Source organism: Leopardus geoffroyi, chromosome C1 (genome assembly GCF_018350155.1).
Source record: "Leopardus geoffroyi isolate Oge1 chromosome C1, O.geoffroyi_Oge1_pat1.0, whole genome shotgun sequence".
Taxonomy (NCBI): domain Eukaryota; kingdom Metazoa; phylum Chordata; class Mammalia; order Carnivora; family Felidae; genus Leopardus; species Leopardus geoffroyi.
Genome location: NC_059328.1, coordinates 87,864,668 through 87,891,347, shown reverse-complemented (window position 1 = coordinate 87,891,347; position 26,680 = coordinate 87,864,668). Strand labels below are relative to the sequence as shown.

At 34.6% G+C, this 26,680-nt stretch overlaps 1 protein-coding gene across 10 annotated transcripts in view; it reads left to right on the top strand.

The window, feature by feature from the left end:
- Window positions 1-26,680, top strand: part of COL11A1 (collagen type XI alpha 1 chain) — a 227,574-nt gene that overhangs the window by 187,447 nt on the left and 13,447 nt on the right. For all 10 annotated transcript variants that reach the window (XM_045478454.1, XM_045478457.1, XM_045478462.1 and 7 more), the window contains 11 exons: window positions 22-75; window positions 1,350-1,403; window positions 6,824-6,877; window positions 7,706-7,813; window positions 8,107-8,160; window positions 8,790-8,843; window positions 9,870-9,923; window positions 16,410-16,463; window positions 16,589-16,696; window positions 17,157-17,210; window positions 26,447-26,500. In XM_045478454.1, the coding sequence (XP_045334410.1) occupies window positions 22-75; window positions 1,350-1,403; window positions 6,824-6,877; window positions 7,706-7,813; window positions 8,107-8,160; window positions 8,790-8,843; window positions 9,870-9,923; window positions 16,410-16,463; window positions 16,589-16,696; window positions 17,157-17,210; window positions 26,447-26,500 (702 nt within the window). The remainder of the gene's footprint in view (window positions 1-21; window positions 76-1,349; window positions 1,404-6,823; window positions 6,878-7,705; window positions 7,814-8,106; window positions 8,161-8,789; window positions 8,844-9,869; window positions 9,924-16,409; window positions 16,464-16,588; window positions 16,697-17,156; window positions 17,211-26,446; window positions 26,501-26,680) is intronic.

The window sequence follows — 26,680 nt, the reverse complement described above, 5'->3', positions numbered from 1 at the left end:
CTTAATATTCATCTCTTACAGGGTCCACCTGGTCCTCCAGGCCCAAGAGGCCCTCAAGGTCCCAATGGAGCTGATGTAAGAACTGTGAAATATATGTTCATTATTTTGAACTTACATAATTGTCAGTATTATTTAATGGCGGATGGTATCTAAGACATAATGGAGATGATTGCACTATTGATAAATATTTAAGTGAACAAGAACTCAAAAATAATCTACTCACTACATTTCATTTTACAGAAAAATAAACAGGCTTTGTAGGGAATTAGTCAAAACAAGTATAAAAGAATTTCCAAGTTCACATTCATTATAAAATATGTTAGAGAATTATGTGCATAATATGTGCACCTCTTACCATGTAAAATGTTTTCTCTCAATTGTATAAAGACAGTCTCCCCCCTGCTCTCTTGCTTGCTTCATAATTGAACTACTCTTCCAATATTACAGGATTTGAAATGCAATGCTATACTTATCTTATTGTTGCCATTAAAAAATTTCTAGATTTTGAAAACTCTCTTCTGATTTCACCTTTTCACAATGAAAAAATCATTTATTCTTGTTTTTAGTTGCTCTTCTGTCATGCCTGTTTGCAATTCGGGCAGGCCAGAACTGGATAAAATAGACAAAGAGCAGATGTACTAAAAGAGCTTTTGGGTTTTAATTCCCTTTAAGTAATATAAAGACTAAGAGATAATATAAAGGCTAAGAGATGGTTCAGATTGGTTTTTGCATGGATTGCATAATTCTTTTTTTTAAAGTTTATTTATTTTGAGAGAGAGAGAGAGAGAGAGAGAGAGAGAGAGAGCACGAGCAGAGGAGGGGCAGAGAGAGGGAGAAGAGGATCCCAAGCAGGCTCTATGCTTTCGCACAGAGCCTGATGTGGGGCTCAGTCTCACAAACCATGAGATCATGATCTGAGCTGAAATCAAGAGTCAGATGCTTAACTGAATGAGCCACACAAGCACCCCTGGATTACATAATTTTTAACCAGAGTCATACTTAGATGCACTCCCCAAATCTACAAGCTATCCTCTAAATCTGACCTATTCAATGGGAAAAAGATTGAAATTATGATCTGAGTATCAGCCAGTATGACTAGAGTTGGAAAGTCTTCTGTCATATATTCAAAATTCTGGTGAAATTAAAAACCCATATAATATAATTCAGTTATTTGCTATCTAGTAAATTTGGCAACTCAATAAAGAGCATCATTTTGTCCCATTGTTTAAATGTCTTAGAATAATCTTGCATATCCTTCTCCCTCTTTGAGAACTACTAGATATGTATCTATGAATATGTTATTTTATTACAAGAATAAGGATAACTGTATTCCTTTTCCTCCACTGCAGGGACCACAAGGACCCCCAGGATCCATTGGTTCAGTTGGTGGTGTTGGAGAAAAGGTAAGAAATGTAGTGATAGACACTTTGAAACAGCAAGAATTAAGAACTTTGATGAAATTGGCTAATATTTTAAGCGCATCTAATAGTACTCTTTTTAAGTATTTTATACATAGTTATATGAATCACAGCCCATCCACTCTAGTAGTTAAATTATTCATATTATTAGTTAAATTATTCATATAAATATTAGTTAAATATGATTTTGAAATACCATGATTTTTATTTCCAGATATTGTGTTGAGCAATATACATAGATTATTTCCTTTAATCTACACAGTCACCTCTGATGATGGTATTATTATTATCCACATTTTTAAGCTGAGACAGTTGAAGTTTAGAGAATTTCAATAATTGCATCAAGGTTTTGTCCTTAGAAACTAAGTCAGGATTTACTCCCATGTATGTCCGACTAGACTAAATGTCTCTAAGTAGCACTCATTCTTCAAAAAGAAGAGATTGGTTGATGTGACTGACTTAAACAGGAAAAAAAAATCCTTTGAATCACAAAAGAATTAATCATTCATTTTGTCATGTTTGGAGTTATATTTTCATTACTAATAATATGACCTGCCTTTGGCACTTTTCAAAATACTTGGCATGTGCCATAACATCTGGGCTCAGAATAACTTCGTTTTCTCCTGAAAATGATTTCACTTAAAACAACTTACTTTTTATGAAAATGTCAAATGATTCTCTGATTTCTTATTTATGCACCCATGCTCATTTCTTAATACAATTTTTAAGAAAATTGACATTGGTATTTGCTTTATTTAAAAATATAAATTATTTGCCAGTTTTGAGGGATGAAAATTGCATTTCATACCATAAAATATTATACGGTGAAAAAATGTATTTCCTGAATTTTATAGTTATTAAGTGATATCAGAAGTATAGACATATCCTAAAAATGATTCTGTTGTGTGGTCTTGAAGATTTTTGACTTAAATTACTTTATGTTAATTAAAAGATTACCCCTCAGAAAAAGTGCAATAAGATCAGAATGTGGTATTTTGATGTTTATATTTACTGAACACTCACATTCTACCATTTTGATTATAATTAATCCTGTATTATCAACTATTCAAATACTTTCTTCATTACAAAATTAGAAGCATTTGAAAATTATCTAATTCTTACTGCATAAACAGTGTAGTTTTTTTACTGACCATTTATATTTTTAAATTTAATGTTTTGTGCTGAAAAAGTGTGAGTTGAGGTAAAATTTAAAGCACATTTTTCATTGAGTGCAGTTGTCATGGGAAGAATTAGCAGCAAATGCAAGAGGCCTCTGAGGGTAAAACTGTCTGAGACAGATGAAGACAAACTCACACCTTTCCCCTTTCTTCCCTTGGCTTTAATGTTTACTTATTTTTTGAGAGAGAGAGAGAGAGAGAGCATGAGCAGGGGAGGGGCAGAGAGAGAGGGAGACACAGAAACTGAAGCAGGCTCCAGGCTCTGAGCTGTCAGCACAGAGCCCCATGCGGGGCTCAAACCCACGAACTGGGAGATCATGACGTGAGCTGAAGTCTGGCTCTCAACCGACTGAGTCACCCAGGCGCCCCTCTTCCCTTGGCTTTAATGTTGACTAGATAGTTGTAACAAGTACTTTCTCGTTTTAGTTTTGTCCACATAGAAAATTCCGAAATAATTCTAAATAAATTAATTCTAAATTTAATAGCCGTTTCAGTTTATCTTACTGGTTTCCTCAAATTTGTGGGTACAGTAGGAACAGGTTTAAATACTTCAGTAACTTCTATGATTTTATCTCATGTTACTTTTGGTGACAAACATGGATGCCAAAAGTTTGGAGTTTGGCCAAGCTGTTTGTTTAAAAACTATCTGGTAACACTTGTCTATCTTGGAGTCTTAAGAGAATGATACAGTGAACCAAGATAGTGCTTTAACCTCTTATAATTAAAATGTACCTGATCTAACGTTGTTACACTAAAAAAGAGTTTTAATTTTTTTTCTATTAAAATTGTTTTTCTGTGGCATGATAGAAATAAAATTCTAATTATAATTTTTCTTCAGAATCTAGGGTAATATAGTTTGCTATAGATTACAGATTTCCGATATCAGCTTTGATTCTGGCTGTATGCCTCCCCATTTCTATTTTGGAAAATTTATTCCCAATCACTAATTCAATAAAAAAAGAGAGAAAAGAAAACTAATATCCTGAGTCATGCTCCAATTTGCTTAAATATGTTTAATGTGTTTTCCATGTAATGTAATATTTGCTATAGATGGATTTGCACCTCAATGATCTCCTCAAAACAAGGAAATATTACCTAACAAAGATATTACCTTAATATTTAATGTGTACTTTGTGACTAGATTACAATTTGTTGTTCCTTCTGAAGGGAATTTTAACCCGAATAAGTGTTACAAAGGGGTAAAATGTTACATAAGTAATAATAAATTTATAATCTAGAACCTCCTTCATATGCATTGTTCTTCACAGGATATATATCATTGTATATCAATTATTATTTTTCAGAATAAATATGGTGTAGCTTTGTTGATGCCAGAAATGCAGATTCAATTTATATAATATGGTTTGTTGCAATATTTTATTTTGCTACCTGTAATTTTGCCCCATCCCCTTTCAAAAGATTTAATATGGTACATTTTAGATAATATTAATTTTATCTTAAGTAATGGCTATTTATATTATGCATACTGGCTCTAATATACACAAAGGTGGTTTTCAAATGTATTTTGGGCAAATGAATATTAATGCATTATTCTCAAAGTGAAGAGACTTTGTAGTAAAAACTTGTCTTTAAATTTCGATCATTATTTTAAACCCATCTCTTTACCACCTATCATTTCCCTCAGTAAAATGGAAACAATCCTTACAGAATCTACTTTTGTTTAACTTTACACTGGACAAAGATTAAAGAGGAACAACAAAATATACGGAGTGTGACATAAAAAATGTAGTTATTTCCCCTCTTGTTCCAACTTTTGTGATATCACCATGCATAAGAAGATGTTATGTACCCTGTCAATAGATGACCTGCATTTTCCCCCAGCTTTACTGAGGTATAAATGACAAATAAGAATTATACATATTCATAGTGTAAAATTTGGTGTTTTGATACATGTGTACATTGTGAAATAATCCCCATGCGCCAAGCTAATTAATATATTCATTACCTCACATAATTACCTTTTTTGAATGTGGCATGAGAACACTTAAGTGTATTCTCTTAACAAATGTCAAGCATACAATACAGTGTTGTTAATTATATTCACAATGCTGTGTATTAGATCTCCAGAACCCATTCATCTTGTGTATCTGAAAGTCTGTAACCTGTGACCAATGTTTCCCCATCCCCCCCACACCACAGCCTCTGGTGATGAGCATTCTACTCTCTGCTTGTATGAGTTTGGCTATTTTAAATTCCAGGTATAAGTGAGATCATGCAGTATATTGTGTATATTTAAAATTTAAAGCATTTAATATGGACATTTTATAGTTGATTTGAATGACAAACTGCTTAAGTTTTATTTCAGAGCTATGAATCATGGGTCATAAAACTATTACTTATATATCATTCCATCCACCCGAGATAGATTATTTCACAATGTACACGTATATCAAAACACCAGATTGTACACTATGAATATATACAATTCTTATTTGTTATTTATATCTAAGTAAAGCTGGGGGAAAATACAGGTCATCTATTGACCAAATACAAACATCTTCTTATGCATGGTGATATCACCAAAGTTGGAACTAGAGGGGAAATCACTACATATTTTTAGTCACACTTTCTATATTTTGCTTATATTCGTTGCTTTTTATAAAAATTTTTTTTCAACGTTTATTTATTTTTGGGACAGAGAGAGACAGAGCATGAACGGGGGAGGGGCAGAGAGAGAGGGAGACACAGAATCGGAAACAGGCTCCAGGCTCTGAGCCATCAGCCCAGAGCCTGACGCAGGGCTCGAACTCACGGACCGCGAGATCGTGACCTGGCTGAAGTCGGACGCTTAACCGACTGCGCCACCCAGGCGCCCGATATTCGTTGCTTTTTAAATAATGTAAATGTAATATTTTTCTTGTAAGGTTTATCTAAAATAATAGGTATTTGCTACTCCTCTTGAGAGAGAAAATAATTTACACACACTAGTATTACCAATAAATTCCTAGAAAATACTTGATATTTCCATCATGATGCAAATAACTCAAGAAATTAAAATATGTGCATATTCTCAAAGAATAAGGAATTATGTACACCAAACAGTCTTTCCCCTGGAGTTATGTTTATATTTAATATAATGCATTTCAAACCAAAATTAGGAGCAATGGGTTTATACCAGTAATACTGGAAAGAGCAGAGTTGAAAGTTAAAGGAAATTCAGACCTCACATTTTTTTTAATTTAAAACTATTTCCACTTCAAAATTTCTAGTTCCACTGATTTTGTGTAGGAATACAGTATTATTATAAAACATCATGTAAAAATAATGTAGAAACATTATTTCACCTGGAAGATTAATTGGATACAATAATTTTCTAGGTGTAGAAAATTAGTAATAGACTTTTATAACTAAAACATCCTAGTCTAGAAGGTTTATTTATTAGCCTGCTAAGCTAGGAAATAGCCATCCACACTTTTTTAAATGTTTGTTTACTTATTTTTGAGAAAAAGAGAGCAAGCAGGGGAGGAGCAGAGAGAGGGAGAGAGAGAATCCCAAGCAAGCTCTGTGTCGTCAGCACAGAGCCTGATGTGGTACTCAGTCCCATGACTGTGAGATCATAACCTGGGCCAAAATCAAGAGGCAGATGCTCAACGGACTGAGCCACCCAGGCACCTCTAGCCATCTATATTTATACAAGGAGATCATAAAAGTGAACAAATTTATAATATTTATATCCTCAAGAGGAGTTTTAATTAGTATCTAAGTATCTTTGTGTATCTAATAAGTACAGTACTTTTCTATGATCTCAGATCTCTATTAAATATATTTTATAGAATATAGAATCAGTATACTACCAACTGATTTGCTTTTTTGTTATTGTAAAGATAAAGCAAATTAACATAGTAAAAATGAAAGTTATTTAATCAATAATCTAAATTATAATATGAATATTGATGCAGCACAAAAGCACAATATAAAATTGGTTAGGAAACATGCAGATGTCTGTTTTGTGTGGTTTGGTGGTAACTTGGGTTAATGCTCCTTTAACTACTTGCTGAGACACCCACTTCTGTCTCCTCACTTGAGAAATAAAAATACTGAGGTCAGTAATAAGAAAAGTTCCTTCTTAAAGTCTTCTACTGACTTTTAAACAATATGCTGAATTAAGGTCTAGTCTAAAATGTCGTGGCCATCATTGAAAACAGTTTTACAAGCATAAAAATATCATTTCTGTGTTTTGAAGCTCATTTCCTCTCTTCTTTATAGGGTGAGCCTGGAGAAGCAGGGAACCCAGGGCCCCCTGGGGAAGCAGGCACAGGCGTAAGTGCTGGCCTATTGTCAACATGGGATGGTAACAGTTTGGGAATTCCTTTTCGAGTATTTTATTTTATTTTATTTTATTTTTTAAATGCTTATTTATTTTTGAGGGAGAGAGAGAGTGGGGAGGGGCAGAGAGAGGGGGACAGAATTTCTGAAGCAGGCTCTCTGAGAGCCCAATGCAGAGCTTGAACCCACAAACCGAAAGATCATGACCTGAGCCGAAGTCAGACACTTAACTGACTGAGTCACCCAGGCATCCCCCTTTTAGAGTATTTTAAACATGTGACTTAACTCCTACCTTTAACTCAGTTATTTACTTTTCTTTTCCAGCCCATTACAAACAATCACAAATGTAGAGCCTTTTTGTTTAATAATCTTGCATACCCGGTGCATATTTTGATTTACATAGAAATTGAAAGAAAATGACATTTGCATAAGTTAGAACATTAAAACTATAAGCTGTTTATACAATTTGGGGGAGAGGGCTGTCCACGAAGGACACAAACCCTGCTACATCAAACCCACATTTATGAATTGTAGTAGGATTGTATTAATTCTCATTTAGATTGGTTTAAACCCAGAGTGCATTTGACCCCTAGGAAACATTTTGGCAATGTCTGGAGACATTTTTGGTTCACACTAGGAGGAATGTCACACTTGATGTCACACACCGGCATCAAATTAGTAGAGACCAGGGATGCTGTTAAACATTTTGCAGTGCACAGGACAGCCCCCCAGCAGCAGAATTATCTGACCCAATGGGCTGAGACTAAGAAATCCTGATTTAAAGCTTGTAAGGTAATCATTCTTTTTCTTACATTGTTTTAGGGCCCCAAAGGAGAAAGAGGAGAGAAAGGAGAAGCTGGAGCACCTGGTGCTGCTGGGCCTCCTGGTGCTAAGGGACCACCAGGTGACGATGGCCCTAAGGGTAACCCGGTAAGTGAGCTTGGTCCCTTTCAGGTAGAGCCTACGTCAAAGCCACTTAGGAGTTTTTCATAGAAAGATTAGAAATCATGAAACTCTGGCCCATAGCCGGTGAAGCTGACTTTTCCTTATTTCATATATGCATAAGCATTCTCGATTAATTTCATTTTTTGAACATTTTCTAGTGGAAGAAGGGAAATCCTCTCGTACGGTTTTACCATGACTTAGCTCTTAAACATCAGAATATTGTGACTTTATGAAAAATATTTTTATTTATCTTCTTTCTCTTAAAAACATCCCTCTAGGGTCCTGTTGGTTTTCCCGGAGATCCTGGTCCTCCTGGAGAACCTGGCCCTGCAGTAAGTATCATGGGAAAATAAAGGAATTATTTTGATGGGGAGGTTACCCGTGTCTTGGTTAATAATTAAATTCTTGATTACTTAATTGGACCCCCCAAAAATAGAAAGGAAAAGAAAATGTAAACTACAGCTATAAAATCCATATAGTTGAAGACATTTAGACCTCTGTTGCATGATTATTTTCTTCATTTGGGTTAGTTTTCCAGACTTTCCTGCATTGTATGAACTGATTATCTGAGTAGCAACATTACTCTTATTTCAAAGTTGCAGCATCTTTGCTTTTATTTCTGTGTCTCCTCTGGTGCAAATACTGTCTCAAACTGCCGTATTTGTTCATGGTGAACAGATCCACTGGCCTTCTACACTAATTCCATCCTCTTCTTTTCTTGTATTAACAACACACTGTATTTTAAACTTGATGTGGTAGCAGTTTCACAAATCTTTGTCGAAAGAGTGAGGGATACCACAATCCTTAAAATACAATCGAAAGAATTTAGTAATACTTCTATTTGTCCCTTTAGTAATCATTTATCTCAGGGACTCAGATAGGATATCATACCCTTTTTTTTTTAATAAAAGCAAATTCATAGTGAGAAATATCTGTGTTCACTTTCTATTGCCCATTATAGGGTCAAGATGGTGTTGGTGGTGACAAGGGTGAAGACGGAGATCCTGGTCAACCGGTAATTAAGCACACTGTTTTTATTTACTCTTTACACAGTCTCAAAACATTTTAAAGAAGTAATCAAACTTTCAAAAGCATAGCTACGTGGGTACACATTTTTCTGAAAGAAGTGTCAGTTATCATTGAATTTCAGTTCAAACTTACGTGGAGTTTCTTACTCGATGTGATTTAAGAAATATAAGCAACCTTCATAATAAAAAATGTAGCGGTGCCATACTAATGATTTTGTTGTATTATGTCAAATTCAGTATCTATCAATTTGTGTTAAATAAAAAGTTATTTTAAAAACACAAATAAGGCTTAAATGAAGACAGCCATGTTATCAGCCTATCATTGGCATGATTGCACTTCAATTTCTAACCTAAATGAACTCCGCATTGTATTGGACTATCACTATTATTTTGTTTTACTTTGAGAATGACTCAACAGGGGCTTTGGCCACATATGGGTGTTTAGGGAAGAGGTAAAGGAAGGCACTAAATTAAATAGGAGCCAAAGACAAATCACACCCCTAACATAGTTTTGTCTCCAGAGCCATCCCCACTGGATATTTGTAGGCTTATTCTGTGTAGATAAGACTTGCAGATCATAGCCCAACATGCTGAGTACTCCTTGGCATAAGAATGCTGGTTTTGTACAAGAAGAAATTAAGAAGTAACAGTTTTATGGTTTCACAAATGCATGTGATATGAGAAGAGTTATTAATCCTATGATTCAATTAATTAGTATGGCTGCTGGCTGCTTGTCAGATATAAGTTAGCAGTTTTTAAAAAGAGCACAGTTTTAAGAAGAAGGAATTTGAGTCACTTTCTTCCAACTATGAAAAAGTTTTCCACCTGAATTTACTAGCTCTAATTATAGATATCTAGAGGAAGTTTAGGAATCTGAAATACGGCTGAGATTATCCGGGAAAGATAGATGTGGGGAGATGAAGAAAGAAGTTTGGATTCGGTCCAGATTTAGAAAACAATGCTGTGGACCATAAACCAATGCCCAATAAAAAGCTATTTTTCACATTTTATAGGGTCCACCTGGCCCATCTGGTGAGGCTGGCCCACCAGGTCCTCCTGGAAAAAGAGTAAGTTTTTAAAATTTGTTATTTGAGGGGCACCTGGGTGGCTCAGTTGGTTAAGTATCCTACTCTTGATTTCGGGTCAGGTCATGATCTCACATTTCATGAGGTTGAGCCTGGCGTCTGACAGTGCAGAGCCTGCTTGGTGTTGTCTCTCTCCCTCTCTCTTTCTGCCCTTGCCCACTCTCTCACACATGCACATGCATGTACTCTTTATCTCTCTCTCAATAGATAAATAAACATTTTTTTTAAAAAATAAAATTCTTTATTTGAAACATCCACTCATCTGCTATGTGTATAAACAATATTCTTAAGCTGTAGACAGCATATTATAATGATGCTGAAAAAATAGAAGTCTTAGAGAATAGGGTAATTTCTTACATTTGTCAAAATACTTATTTAAATGGAACACACTTTAGTGACAGATTTAATCAGTCACAATAGACAGTAGTTTCCCACTTCCCTGTGCTTAGGTCTCCCCTCTGTACAAATGCAGTCTGTTGTAAAAGACTGATGGAACCCTGAACTTCAACTACAGGGAGATGAGACGCCAAAGTCCATTGCTAGCTAAAAACATTGCAAAAATCTGAATGCAACTATCAATAGAAAGAGCCCAGGAATCAGCATATAATGTTAGCTTGCTTGACACCGTCAAACTTCTCTGATTTGGAACCATGGCAGGATTTTAACAAAACACTACAGCAAAATGTAAATAAATAGATCTTGTTCAACATATTGGCTCCAAAAGCATAAGAGACTCTTAAAAACTGAGAACAAATTGAGGGTTGATGGGGGGTGGTAGGGAGGGGGGGGGTGATGGGTATTGAGGAGGGCACCTGTTGGGATGAGCACTGGGTGTTGTATGGAAACCAATTTGACAATAAATTTCATATATTGAAAAAAAAATATTGGCTCCAGTGGATGATAGGAGATTAACTTTTTCTTACTACTGTACTGTTTTCATAATGAAACCATTTCTGTTGACCTGCCTCTTACAATACTTACGTCATTATCCAGTGTCCTCCTATCCCTCCTTTAGTCTATTTTCTGACCTACCTGCAAACAAAATATGTGGTAAACATCAAAATGTATTTCTTAGGTTCATTCCCCTTTCAGTAATCCAAAGGCACAGAGCCATTGGAACTACTGTGGTTTTCTAATGGTAGTTTTGCTTTAGTGGGATTTTCACACTCCACATTCTCACAGAGTAGGAACAGAATTTAATTTTCTCCTTCAGCAATATAAATTTGAGTCAATATTTATAAACATTTTCCTTTGCCAGAAATAAATTTATTTTATACTAAACATCTTCCTGAATACACTTGTTTCTTCATTGACCAAGTGCTTTTTAACCTTCCACCTTCCCTGTTCTTCTTATATTCTAACTATATTCTAAATAATATTCTTAATGCTTTTGTTTTGTTTTGTTGACAGCCCTGAAGCATGGTCTCGGTAGAAAAAAAAAATGTCTCACACAGCAACCACTGGGCTGTTATTCTTAGAAAGTAATTACAAAGTGTAACATGATTTTTGAGATCTCCTTCCTATTTTTGCCTGCAGTCTGAATGCCATTAAAACTTTCTAGATGGATGAGTAAATGATACTAAACCTTCCTAATAGAATATTGACCAGAATGTTACGAGTGGCAGTGATACTGAGAAATAACATTCTAACAGTTATTGAACAAGTAGGAAAATTAAGTTGTCATTTGTAGTACATGTACATTCTGTCATGTATTTGTAATACTAGAGAATAAATGTACATTTCCTTAAGGCACTAGAAGATTGTATGGTTTGTGTTGATAAAACATGGAATTTTGATACTCAAGTTATCATTATAGCTGTTTGAAACCAAGAGCTAGGTCCACGCTGTTTTATTGAAAAACCTCCTAGATGGGGCGCCTGGGTGGCGCAGTCGGTTAAGCGTCCGACTTCAGCCAGGTCACGATCTCGCGGTCCGTGAGTTCGAGCCCCGCGTCGGGCTCTGGGCTGATGGCTCAGAGCCTGGAGCCTGTTTCTGATTCTGTGTGTCTCCCTCTCTCTCTGCCCCTCCCCCGTTCATGCTCTGTCTCTCTCTGTCCCAAAAATAAATAAAAACGTGGAAAAAAAAATTAAAAAAAAAAAAAAAAAAAAAAAGAAAAACCTCCTAGAGGTCACTAAAATAATTTAAACATGATAACTTGAAACTGCTCAAAATGCACCATTAAATGGAATTCTAAAGACTCCAGTATTAACAGAAATGCAGAGGGGCGCCTGGGTGGCGCAGTCGGTTAAGTGTCCAACTTCAGCTCAGGTCACGATCTCGCCATCCGTGAGTTTGAGCCCCGCATCAGGCTCTGGGCTGATGGCTCAGAGCCTGGAGCCTGTTTCTGATTCTGTGTCTCCCTCTCTCTCTGCCCCTCCCCCGTTCATGCTCTGTCTCTCTCTGTCCCAAAAATAAATAAACGTTGAAAAAAAAAAAAAAAAAGAAATGCAGACAAAACTTTAACCTGTATATATACACCACATAATATATATATTCTTATTACATACATACATGTTGTTATATATGTGCATATATTCTCATTATATATTCTTTCCATCCTTATGCGTTTATGCATGAATGTGAATGGTCAAAAGATAAAGTGTTAAAAGGAAACATCCTTTCCACATTTAACCCACACTAAGATTCAGATCAGAGATTAGATTCTTACAAAAGCCTTCCCTACTGTCAAACTACAACATTGTGCCTATTTTTATATACCTACCTCATCTCTGCACATTTTATAATGTACTATCTTTGTTAATTTTGGTGTCTATCTTCAGAAATGAAACTTCATAATGAAACTTCATGAACTCCTTAGGATTTCATGGTTTTTTGTTTTTTTGTTTTTTTTTTTTTTGTCTTTTTTTTTCTTTGGTGTTTTGTTTTATCTTTTTGTATTCTCCGTGTACATTTCTGGAACACAAGGACAATTTAAATATTTTTTACATGAATGGAAGAAGAGATAAATTATAGAATAATATTGTAAAATGTGAATAGTGGAGAGAGGTTATGTTGTGTATTTTACAGGAAGTATATTTCTCATGGTGAAGAAAATCCTGTGTAACCATGGCTACCGGTAGAGAATTAACTGGGGCCTGTTTTACTGTATTATGTTTTAGGAGGCATTTTCTAATCAGAACACTCATGAAAGTACAGCAAGTAGTTCCCTAGACTAAGTCCTTGCCCATCTGTTTATGCAGATATATGAGAAGTGAGTAAGACAAGAATTTGTCCATATGCATTAATTTTTTTCAAAAGAAACTTAATATTCCCCTAGAAAAAGTGTGTTTTCATCCCAGTTTTTCTTTAAAAAAAAACAAAACAAAACAGAAAAAAAAACACTCTGTGCCATCTGGAAAAATTATATAAGAAGTAAATGAAAATGGGAAAAATGAGATAAAGAACAGAGAAAATCCATTTAATATGGATTTCCACCGTGACAGATATCAGACGCTCATTCAGAGAAGGAAGAAGTCCTTTTGGGATGGAGAAACTCTATTTGAATCAAAATTTTGTGGCTGTGTTGTAGTTTACTTGTGTTTAAATTCTCTAGGCTCTTCAAACTCAGATTGTCTTTTCTCCTTTGTGGTAAAAGCAGTATTTTTGTTACATTTTTAGACAGCTGATGACTAGCTTTTCTCCAAAGCTAGATATTTATAAATCTTCTGTTCTTTATGTTCATGTGTGTCAGTGCAGTCCTTCGAAAAATTCCATACCCTTATGTCACGAGTTTAAGGGAAACTTCTATGAAGTTTCATAGAATAAGGAATAAGGAAAAGGACAGAATAAGGAAAAGCCCGTTGTTCAGTTGAATCTCATAATTTCTATTTCCAAAATCCCAGTCATTATGGTTGTTTTGGTTTGCATATGTTAATATCTTAAACATCACACCGAAATAACTTATGACATTTTAACATTAAATTATTTGAAGTTTATGCTTCTATACAGAAATCCTCTTGCATAAATAGCATGAAATTAAAAAGAAGCACTTAAGTTTTAAGCATATATTAATGTTAGCATAATGCTGCTGCCTCAAGAGACTGCTTCAAAATGTATACATTTCCCACCTTTTGGTTGAGGCACAATAGAGTTACCATGATGATATTGAGAAAATTATGCTATATTCGTTGATTCTCTCAGAGATAAATGAGTTCACAGAATGCTCCGAGTTTGATGAAGTGCTTGATACTCCTTTTAAATGTGAATTTAAAAGACCAATGAAAGACTAGCTTGTGCTCACCATTAGCATATTAATATGGCACCTGAAAGAGAGGAGTCTTCTTCCTGCAGCACCTTATTTTCACCAATTAACACCATCTCCCCTACTCTCCCCAACCTCCAACCTCAATCTCAGTTGATGATTTTGAGTACAATTCATTACAAAATTGAAGTAACTGATGGAATACGAGAGAGAGAGAGTCTGGGGAAAAAGGAAATGCAGTTTCTTAGAGATTGTGAAGTTTCTTTTTTAAACCTTCTGTGGTTATATTTGAACTTGAGCAGAAAATTTCAACATTAAATTGAATCTTAATGCTTGTTAAGTAACAAAAATTCAGTTAATGAGTAGAAATTAATGTTTTATAATAAAATTGTAAATCTTCTACGTCTTTGAATGAATTGAAAATGTATATTGGGGGGTCATTCTATAGGCCAAAAGCATTTGTATTGTGCTTCTATTAAGCTATCAAACCAAGTGCCCAGCTTCTGTTGATTTGAAATGTTACTAAAAAATGACATGAGGATCCAATATAATAGAAACAAAATTTAGATGTGTCAATTATGTTATAATTGAAAAAATGATGATTTCTTTGATACTTTCTTTCAATGTTATATCATGTAATATAAATGATTATAGATGATTTTTTTCTCATCATTTTGTTACAAGGTTTAGAAATGTCTTATATTTCACAGATGACTATATAAATGTAAGAAGGAAATATGAATATCAGGTATCAAAATCTGATTATATACTACAGGATCATCTTATATATTATTTTTTAGCCAACTCAAAAATTTCCAATTAAAACAAGTTGTTGCAAACATAGAATTTATATTTTTCAGGTATTAGAAACAGCATGCATGGAAAAAATAATTTGTTGACATGGTGTCAACAAGTGTATTTTGAGAGCTTATTTTGTTAGACCTGACTCTTAGGTTGCCAACATGGTGAAAAGTATAGGTAAAATACATTAATGTATAATAATAATTATAATATTTACTAATGTTACCAATGATAGAACCAAAGCCAATGTTTGTTCAGTGTTTTCTATGTCCCAAACACTGTTATATGCCATTTACCTTTATCAATTCATTAAGTTGTTATGATGACTCTAGGAAATAGCTCCTATTCTTATCCACATTTTGCAGAGAAATAAACTGAGGCACGGACCTGGCGAATAACTTTCTAAAGATCACAAGGCTAATTGGTGCCCGGGACGAGGATTTGAAGTCAGGAAATCTGAGTCCAGGCTTTATGCCCTTAAGCCCCAGATTCCATATCTGTGTTTGATACCAATACCCAAGAAAGCTTGAAAAATACTTTTATGTGTGTTATCTCATTTAAATTTAACAACAATTCTATTGCAAGAGAATTTTTATTGGTAATATTTTATGGATGAAGTTCAGGAATGCTAATAAATTGTTAAAAGTCACAAAGCTAATGAAAAAAGAACTAAAGAGAATTGGGTAGACAGATATCTTACAAAGATACCTATATAGTCAAGGAGGAGTATTATGAGTAGCTTTAAACAGATAAGTAACTAGCATCTCTCCATAGCAATCTATGCAGCTATACAAAAGTCAGGCAAACACCAGAATATCCTCATAAGCTTTTGGATGACATATGGAGAGTGAAGATTTTTTTTCTGCTCTTGCTCTAATATTAGGTTTTAAAAAGTGATAACTATTTTTATGCCACTTATTTATGTGAATTGCATAGTTCCAGAAAATGAAAATAAAATTTCTGCTGACAGTCAAGATTTTAAATGTGATGCTCTCATTCGGACATGATCCTATAAGAATGTATACATAACATATGGATGTTCTATGATTAAGAAAGGAGCCTAAAAATAAAAAAAAAAAAAGGAGTCAATCTTAAAATACCTTTAAGGATGAAAGTGAAATCTGATACATGCATTCCTAATTATACAACATAATAAATGATACCTGAGTATTTAACACACTAAGGGTAACTAAGTCATCAGCTTTTCTTAAAGAAATTATCTTTCCTGTTTCCTTACATTGATGTGTGATTATCTGTCATTGTGTGCTTCATTTATGTTTACTATTCTAACTGAAAGTTTTTATATAAAAGGGTTTTGATTTTTCTCATTGCATTGTAAACTAAATAGCTATACGCAGTCCCTATTAGAATCTGTTACAAATTAAACTGGAGTATTTGTGAATAAGTCCTCAGTTACATTACTCTTATATGCGATATATATCTTACGTGTACTTTTATGTTTATAGGGCCCTCCTGGAGCAGCAGGTGCAGAGGGAAGACAAGGAGAAAAGGGCGCCAAGGTAAGATATACAAGTATTATGTTTGAAAGGCTTATACATTGAACAATACCCATTTCAGTACTTTTAATAGCATACAGGATGTCTTTTCTCATTATTAATGTGTTCAAACATTTTATTTCTAACAGGGAGAAGCAGGTGCTGAAGGCCCACCTGGAAAAACTGGCCCAGTTGGTCCTCAGGGACCTGCTGGAAAGCCTGGTCCAGAGGGTCTTCGGGGCATCCCTGGCCCTGTGGTAAGCACCTGTGCTAAAAGACACTATTTTGAAAATAATGTTTCATTTCCAAAAAATTGTGAATGAAAATATTTATGACAGCATTACTTCATAAGTAACCATGTGGATGTCTCATAGGAATTCAGTAAATGTCATGTAATCATTAAAGTCAGATATTCTTAAAATATTTAAAGATATCATTTATTTAGTAAGTTCATGGTGAATTCCAACATAGAAAGGCAGAAGAGAAAACCCAACCCTAAGAACTCAACAATATGAAGTTTTTATACATGTATCCATCTAGACATGCACACACAAAGTAAAAACACTCAAAATTGCTTATAACATTTGTAGATGTTCTCCATGGGATGGAATTCATAGATGATGTTTTCTTGCTTTCTTTTTGTGTTTCCAAAATTGAAATGAAGAAATATGTATGCTTTTGTTAATCAAAAAAATCAATTGTGCTTATTTTCCGTAGGGAGAGCAAGGTCTCCCTGGAGCTGCAGGTCAAGATGGGCCTCCTGGTCCTATGGTGAGTATGGTCTTTTCTGTTACTTCGAAAGGGAAAGCTCCAGAAGCAAAATTGTTTACAGGCTAGAATTTCCAAAGTTGTGTCTTACAAAATAGTTTATATTTTGTACAATATTTCAGAAAGCATATTACTTAGACCTAAAAAGAGGAAAGTAATCCTAAGGGATGGGTTATTTGGAAATTTTTCCCCTTGATCAGATCTTTCCTTTTTGTCCTTTGGAGAAAAAAAAAAATATTTCCACTCTGAATAAAATGCCACTAATGGCCCAGCCAGTTCTTTTCCAAATGCGGACAGTTCCCCCAAATGCATGCAATTACACTTAGTTTCCTGGCACTTCATTTAAAAGAATGACATTGGCACAGGCACATAGTGATTCCTTCACCAAATAAATTGTTCTCTTCGTGAGTCACACAGGCTGAAAGATAAAACATTAACCTCCATTAGTGGAGAAAGGTATAATTATTACAACTGAAGCTGGGTTACAATCATCAACCCTGTGTTCAAACATGGCTTTATAAATCCAACAGAGCACTTTGTTGACCGGCATACTGTTCATAGATGGGAGTTTATTATAGGTGCCAAGGCTATCCTCCCTACAAAATTTGGACAGAAGTGAGAATCCAAGTCTCGCCTTAAATCATTGTCTTCTGGGTGACAGATTCTGTTTTATGGTAGAGGTGTTTGAAATTCATTGTCCAAAAATAGTTATGCGTGAAGGGATTAATCAAAACAGCAAATAACACATACAGCATTATGTAAGTGTGATGCATGTTGGTTCAAATAGTCAAACACCTCCTTATGCCAATTTAAGTTTTACAAAAATACCTCTTATCATGAATATAATTACCTGACAGATAGATGCTCAGAGAGCCATCAAAACTGATATTCATAATCTTAATTATGAGGAGGAATGTGGGTCATTCCTTTTAGTAAAAATGCCACAATATATAACAAATACTTCATAAGTGTTACAGAGGTTATTTTTTTAACTGTCATTGAAAGTTAAAGATCATTTATTTTAGTAAAGGGATAAACATTATCAAATTTTGAGTGACCTCAAGCCGGAGATTATCACATCTGCAGGTGACCCCCTCAGCATAACAGGAGCCTGGCTGAAGCTGGGTGAGTTCCCCGTCTACACCACTATTTAGGGAATTCTCCTTAGATATGGTAAATTCCTAACTGCCTGGAAAAAAAAATGCGCCTTAATGTAGACTTAAAATTTGCCAGAGATTTTTTTCTTGTTATTTCAGATTTTCCAGTAAGTATTCTGACCTTTCTCCAGATGAAATAAAAAACATCATGCTGGAGATTTCCTTCAGATAATATTAAAATTAAAACCATCAGACATTCCACCTGATTCCAGCTTATAAAAGTTTATATTTCTGACTCTCCGATAGATGTGAGTTTACAGAGCAAGGCACTGAACAACTCAAACCCTTTTAAGCAGAGTGAAATGAAAGGCATCGGAATTTGGCAGTTTAGGTGACTTGCTTTTCTCTGGATGCTTGTTTTCTCAGAGAGTACTTATGTGAATATATTGCAGCTTTCTCATAGCATCAACCACTTTGACAATGACATCTAATTTTAATGAAAATGCTAGTCAGTCCTTGTGAAGTGAGGACTGTCAGAGAAACCATCTTCAAGATGCATTTTATGGCAATTTAATGAGCTTTTCAACTCAGCTATGAAAAACTTTAGTAGGCAATTTTTGATCATGGTTATTCGTTAAGGTCCTTGACCCTGAACCCAAACTCCCTGGTTTCACAAACAAATACTACCATTGACTTGCTTTAGGAAGGTTATTTTTTTTTTCAAAAAAAATTTGTAAAGTTTATTTATTTTTGAGAGAAAGAGACTGAGTGTGAGCAGGAGATGGGCAGAGAGAGAAGGAGACACAGAATCTGAAGCAGGCTCTAGGCTCTGAGCTGTCAGCACAGAGCCCAACACAGGGCTTGAACTCATGAGCAGTGAGATCATAACTTGAGCTGAAGTCAGATGCTTAACCTACTGAGCCACCCAGGTGCCCCAGGAAAGTTATTTATTTTTTTAAGTGTTAGGTTCCTCATCTGAAAAATTAGAATATCAATAGCATCTATCTCATGGGATGTTATGAAGTTTAATTGAATTAAATGGGATTATTAATATATTTTTACCCCATGGGGGTCTTATGTTAATTAAATGAGTTATATGTAAAACACTTAGGCCATAATTGGCATTAGGAGCACCAAAGAATTATTAATTGAATGAAATAGTGTTTTGAAAAAGAAGCAATTTCATATTCTTAGTGAAAAGTGACTAAATTTTTGGCACCTGATTGGCTCCGTCACTAGAGCATGCAACTGTTGATCTTGGGGTCCTGAGCTCGAGCCACACCCTGGGGGTAGAGATTACTTAAAAAAAAACTAAATTTGACCTCATTCATGCATATATACCATCAATAAATTTTTTTTCAAAGACACTGTTGAAGCAAACGAAAAGACCAACAAATAAATTATGCTGACTTACAGCAGTTAGAGTATAAAGTGGTAAGTACTATAATAGAATCAAGCAGAGAATGCTGCTAAATATATTCAGAGTAGGACTGTTAAAATGCCATCTCCTCTGGGGACCTTTCCCTCATAGGAAATATGGTAAGATTATTAAATAAGGACAAGAGGGGTTTAAATGTGTCTGGGAGGCTTAAAAATGTGGGAGGTAAAAACAAGAGACGTCTTAAAACCCATACAAATTTGCATTAGTCTCTGAAATTAATCCATGTGAAATTCATGTGAATATTTCCTCCATAATGTGTTTTCTCCTCATTATAATTATAAATATATTCACACCCACATCCACGTCTACACAAATTTCAGAAGTCTGTTATCATTGCATTTCTGCAGCTACCCTTTGGGTCTCTTTTCCTCTTCTAGAAGCTGCCTGAAACTTCCTGCTGTAGGGTCCACTAGTCAAACAAAACCACGACAATCCCCTTTCCCCAATTTTTAAATGCTACTTCGCTATTCTATTCAGTAAGTACAACTTGCTCTGCTTTTATCATTCAGGACAGGCAGCTACCCAGTTAGACAGTTGCACTCTATCTAACGGAGCAGTGTGGGTGCTGTTTTGTTTTCTCTGGCTTTTGTTTTATCAGAGTATTTATACACTTACTTATACACTTACTGTTACTTGCCAAGATATTTTATAGGTCTTTTATATACAATTTTATATCAACCTTTGGAGTGGAAATTCTTTGCGGCAGGAATGAAACATCTTCTAAAAGTTTTAAGATGATAATATGTTTGGTGTTTGCCCCCTCTGTGTAATTAGATATACTAGAGTTTAGATAAGGTACAGTATATATTTTTCACTTTCAAAGTTAGACATTTCTCAGGGTAAAAATTAAACTTCTATATATGCATGAATTTTATGTGCATATATAATTAGAATCACCATATGGAACTGAGAGGATAGACTAAATAGTACATATGAGCGCTAACACAAAGCTAAGGACAATGATGAGATTATATAAGAATTTTATTTGAGGGTTTTTTTAAGTTGAATCAATGACCTTTTGAGTATATAGTCAACAAAAACTAAATGGAATAAAACTGTTTTAAAGAGAACAGAAATTGTGGCTACATTCTCTTCTCTGCATGTACAGTCAAAATTAACAGGATTTCATAATTTTAAACTAATTTTTATGTTTTGAAGGTAGGATTAGCATCTGTTTTAGTTTTGAGCTTTCACTTTATTTTATTTCAAGTTCTTTTATTAGATGAACCTATTTGTTCCAAAATAGCTAAAAAAGAGATGAAAAATTACCACAGTATAATCATACGTTCCTTCTTTTCACATACTGATAAATATAAAATATCTGACAGCATTATTTCAAACCATAAATGCCTGAAAAAATGGTAGATGGCTTACTGAATTGCAGTTTGTTTGTTTTTTAATGCTACATCTAAACTATCTGTAAATAGGGTTGAGATGTGTAGTATTCCATAATGATTAAACAGGTTTAAACAGCAAAGCATTTGCTTTTTACCAAATTAAACATTCTTTCACAATATGACATTCTAAATAAAGTGCAAGATCTGCAGTTTCTTTCAACATCAATGCACTAGAGTTTTGAGATGCATATCAAAGCAAATATCCTGCAAAGCATATAATACTGCAGGGGAAAATGTTTGATTGTGTATTCTAGACACTTAAGAATGTATCATCCCTGTTTTCCTTTTCACTTTATAACTTATGAATTATGTATTTCCCTAGGATTTCTCAATTTACAATATCCTAAATAAGAAATAGAAAATATGTACTTGGAATAATCTTTTTATGTGAAGAATTGATATTTTTGATATGTCCCAAGTTTGGAGGGTTATTTATAACTGCTCTCAATAGCATAACGTTACCAATTTCTATTTCCAACTGATGAAAATGTTAAGAAACTGATTTTTCTTGGTAAATGTGTCCTCAGATAAAGTTTGCAAGTTCATACGAAATTATTAGCTTCTAGGAATTAATACTCATTTCCTCTAACTCCTTTATGTACATTTATAGAAATGATTTAAAATGCATTATAGGGGCCCCAGGGTGGCTCAGTCATTTGGGCATCTGACTCTTGATTTTGGCTCAGGTCATGATCCCAGTGTCATGATATCAAGCCCCATGTCGGGCTCTGCACTGAGCATGGAACCTGCTTAGGATTCTCTCTCTCTCTCTCTCTCTCTCTCTCTCTCTCTCCCTCCCTCCCTCCCTCCCTCCTTCTGCCTCACTTCCATGCTTGCACTCTGTCTCTAAAATTTGAAAAGAAAGAAAGATGCATTGTAAACACAAATAATGTCTAGCATATTTCTCATTAAGCCTGAATAATTAGAATTCCAATACTCCTCCTCTTCCTCCTCCTCGTCCTCTTCTTCTTCTTTTTCTTGTCATTTTAGCTTATACTACTAGAATGTGGTGAGAGGGCTGATTGATAACTGTTTGTAATATAAAAAAAACAAATATCAGTAATTATTATTTATGTTATAATTCACTATTTATACAGGAATTTTGCAGGTCTGCTTTTTATTATATTATGACACAGTTATGACTATTAGAGTACTTTCATAAATGAAGCTCAGAGATAATAAGTAATAGATCCAAGATTACTCAACTAAAGGGTGGTTAGACTTGAGACTCTGAATGAAGCAGTGATTAGAATATTGATGTCCATTGTAGAGAAAGGGGAAACCTCTTGCACTGCTGGTGGGAATTCAAACTGGTATAGCCACTCTGGAAAACAGTGTGGAGGCCCTCAGAAAGTTGAAGATAGAACCACCCTATGATCCAGAAATTGCATTACTAGGTATTTATCCAAAGGATACAAAAATGGTGATTTGAAGGGGCACATGTGCCCCAATGTTTAGAGTAGCTCTATTAACAATAGCCAAATTATGGAAAGAGCCTGAATGTCCATTGACTGATGAATGGACAAAGAAGAACTAGTATGTATGCATGTATGTGTGTGTGCATACACACACACATACATACAAACAATGGAATATTACTCAGCCATCAGAATGAAATCTTGCCATTTGTAATGATGTGGATGGAACTAGAGTGTATTGTGCTAAGTGATATCAGTCAGAGAAAGACAAATGTCATGATTTCATTCATATGTGAAACTTAAGAAGCAAAACAGATGAACCTAGGGGAAGGGAAGGAAAAATAAGATAAAAACAGAGAGGAAAGCAAACTGTAAGAGACTCTAAACTATAGAGATCAAACTGAGGGTTGCTAGAGGGAGGAGGGTGGTGGGATGGGCTAAATGGGTGGGAAGCATTTTAAGGAAGTCACTTGTTATGATTAGTACTGGGTGTTGTATTTAAGTGATGAATCACTAAATTTTACTCCTGAGACCAATACTACACTATATGTTAACTAACTTAAACAGAATCTTGGAAAGAAGAAAAGTAAGAATATTGATATTCAGCATGCAACATCTGTCAGTTCTCCCACTTAAAGCAAAATTTCTGTAAAGTGTATCACATGCCTAAAACAGTTTGAATGTAAAATGAGAAGTGAAGAAAGAAAAAAATCTGGCCACTGCAGAGTTTTATATTTTCAATCTAGAGAATGTTTTTACTTTAACTGACATACGTCAGTTTTAACCAGTATTCTTAAAGGGTTTCTGCTACTGGTACAAGTATATGGTTCTTTCATGCAGTTACATTTGTATCAGAACTATTTTTTTTTCATACTTTTTATGCCACTTTTTTCTAACATATAGAGTCTTCGGCATTTATCCTGATGATAACATGGTCTCAAGAAATTCTGAGAGTTCCCATTACTCATTTATATTATTCCTTTTAAAATGTGCTATTGGGCAACATTATTTTCCCTACTGATGATTCATCATGCATTTCTGATAAGATCAGAAAATAGTAGATATGAAATATATTACCTTACTTTAAAAAATATTAAATTAGTAGAACTAAATAGGTATTGCTTTTATTTTAACATAAATGAGATTTTTTTATGCTGTTCTGATTTGCATATTGATTTAACTCAATTTGGGACCTAATGCCACGGAGCCAAGTCTCTCAAACCTTAATGAGTATCAAACCTATGAAACAGACTGCTGGTCTCTTCACTCTAGCATTTCAGATTTAGCTGGTCTGGATGAGGCCTAAGAATTGGCTTTACTCATAAGTTCACAGATGATGCTAATGATGCTGGTCTGAGGTCACACTTTGATATCCACTATCATAGGGTGTTAGTGACTGAGGTGAAAGTTAGGTTTTCAAACCCAGCCTTAGAATATACTTGAATATAATTTCTTTGTGATCTACATTTGTCTGTCAGAGATTTAACAAAGTGGCATGGTTATTTTTACACAAAATAGATTCTAAACTGAATTTAAATTTATGTCTGAGGATTAATAATTTTCTCTTTGAAGAATATTATTAGACACATTCACATTTAAAATAGCACATATCTTATATGAAAATGATTTTTATCTATTGTTAATGGAATGATGTAGAGAAATTTCCCACTTTTATATCAATACTTACAGAATTTCAGATTCGTTCATGCATTAAAACAAATTAAATATATTTAAGTAGCCCCAGATACTATTGTTACATAGTACTAATTGATACCAAAGCTATTCTTACTTTCTCCTGATGATCAGGATTTCAGTTTAAGATATAGATGTGAGAAACTAAGGAATGGAAAAGGCTCATCTACTTGATCTCGTGAGACAGGAATTATAATCCTCAATCTATAGATGAGAAAACTGAAGCTCTCTTTTGTTAGCTAATTTAAATTGCTAATAAGAGAGGCTGGCTTCTATCCCAAGTCTATCCTATTCTGAGCCCATATTTTTTATATTACATCATACTACTTGGATCAGATCCATCGCTCTTAATACTTTAAATTCACAAAAATTATTACTGGCACTTACATTTTTTTTCACACCAAAGCAGTGTCTGTAGAGAAAGGAAAAAATCACTCATGGTAGGCTTGAAGAAGATACAATTGTGAACACTCCTGGTATAGCTTGTTACAAGTTAAAACAGTTTGCTTTCTAAGTACTATGTAAAATCATTATTAAAATTATAATTCTAAAATTCAGTCCAATATGAATAATTCTATTTATAGAGAAACTGTATGAATATTTTGTTTCCCCCCTCTCCCCCACCAATGCCTTTCTGTTGCAGGCAGTTGTGACCTACATTTTGTAACATTATCTTGGCTCTGATTTCATCAATCACATACTAACCATCTTTTAGTGTCAGTTACACTTCTTCTGACAGAATCTCTTGCCTGCATCATTTCATTTGTCATTAATTTCAGGACAAGGATATTTTGTGTTGTCCTCAATATAGAGTACCCTGACTTTTGTATTAAAAAGTTTGTGGGGCACCTGGGTGGCTCTTAAGTGTCCAACTTCAGCTCAGGTCATGATCTCGTGGTTCCTGAGTTCGAGCCCCACATGGGGCTCTATGCTGAGAGCTCAGAGCCTGGAGCCTGCTTTGGATTCTGTTTCCCTCTCTCTCTCTCTGCCCTTTCCCTGCTCGCACTCTGTTTCTCTATCTCTCAAAAATAAACAAACATTAAAAAAAATTTTTTTTTAAGTTTGTTAAGTAATCAATATGAATATTTCCATGGGTAGGGTCAGGGTTAGTTGTTGAGGTCATGCCATAATTTTCATAAAAATACAATTTAGCAAAATAGATAAGTACCTTATCCTTGGACCATAAAAATTAAATTATTAGGATAGAGATAATTATATGAGAAAAATTATTTACCTTATTATTAAATTTACAAATCACTTTTTAAAAAATGTTTATTTATTTTTCAGAGACAGAGAGACAGAGCAGGAGCAGGAGAGGAGCAGAGAAAGAGGGAGACAAAGAATCTGAAGCAGGATCCAGGCTCTGAGCTCTCAGCACAGAGCCTGCTGCAGGGCTCAAACCCATGAACCATGAGATCATGACCTGAGCCGAAGTCGAATACTTAACCAACTGAGCCACTTAGGCATCCCAGAATCTTTTATTTAAATGATTTGTAGATTTAATTGGGGTGCCTGGGTGGCTCAGTCGGTTAAGCATCCGGCTTCAGCTCAGGTCATGATCTCATGGTTCATGAGTCAAGCCCCGCCTTGGGCTGTGCCTGCTTTGGATTCTGTGTCTCCCTCGCTCTCTGCCCCTCCCCTATTTGTGCGTGCGTGCGTGCTCTTTCTCTCTCTCTCTCTCTCTCTCTCACAAAATAAATCAACATTAAAAATATTTTTGAAAGATTTTTCAGGAATTATAGTTAAAAATACTACCTTAGGAGTTTGCTTAGGAAAAGTGGTTATCAAATGTCATTTGACTGTCAAAAATTTATTGAGGTTTTTTTTTTAAGTTTCTAGGAAATATTGTAATTTATTTGAGCTTAGCACCAAAATATTTTATTGAATCGATGTGGACTTTGGAAATCCCTTCTTCTAAAATTAGTGTGTTTAAAAATTTATTCTTTTTCTGTTGTAAGTCCATGTAAACCAAGTCTTATTTCTAACTGCATATTTATGTAACCAATGTTAAGTTAAATATCAAGCCATGGAATTTTAAACAAAATTATTTAGAATTCTGATAAATAAACCTTAAGCATTACTAATTATTTTTGAACTCTGTCATATTACCAAAACCAAACTTGCCCTATGGATAGTAATATGATTCTCTAATTCATGCCTACTTTATGTATGTTTATTATTTCTCATTATTTAGGGACCTCCTGGCTTACCTGGTCTCAAAGGTGACCCCGGTTCCAAGGGTGAGAAGGTGAGAATAAAAGCATGTGTTATTACAATTTTGATATGCTAATAGCAGAGACAATAATTTTGCAGATTAGAATCATTCAAAAGGAAATTTCAAAGAATATCTTTGTCCTTTTAACCAAGGCAAAAGCTTCCAATCCTCTGCTTCCCAGATGAATTTAGAGAAGAGAAAAGATACAAAGTC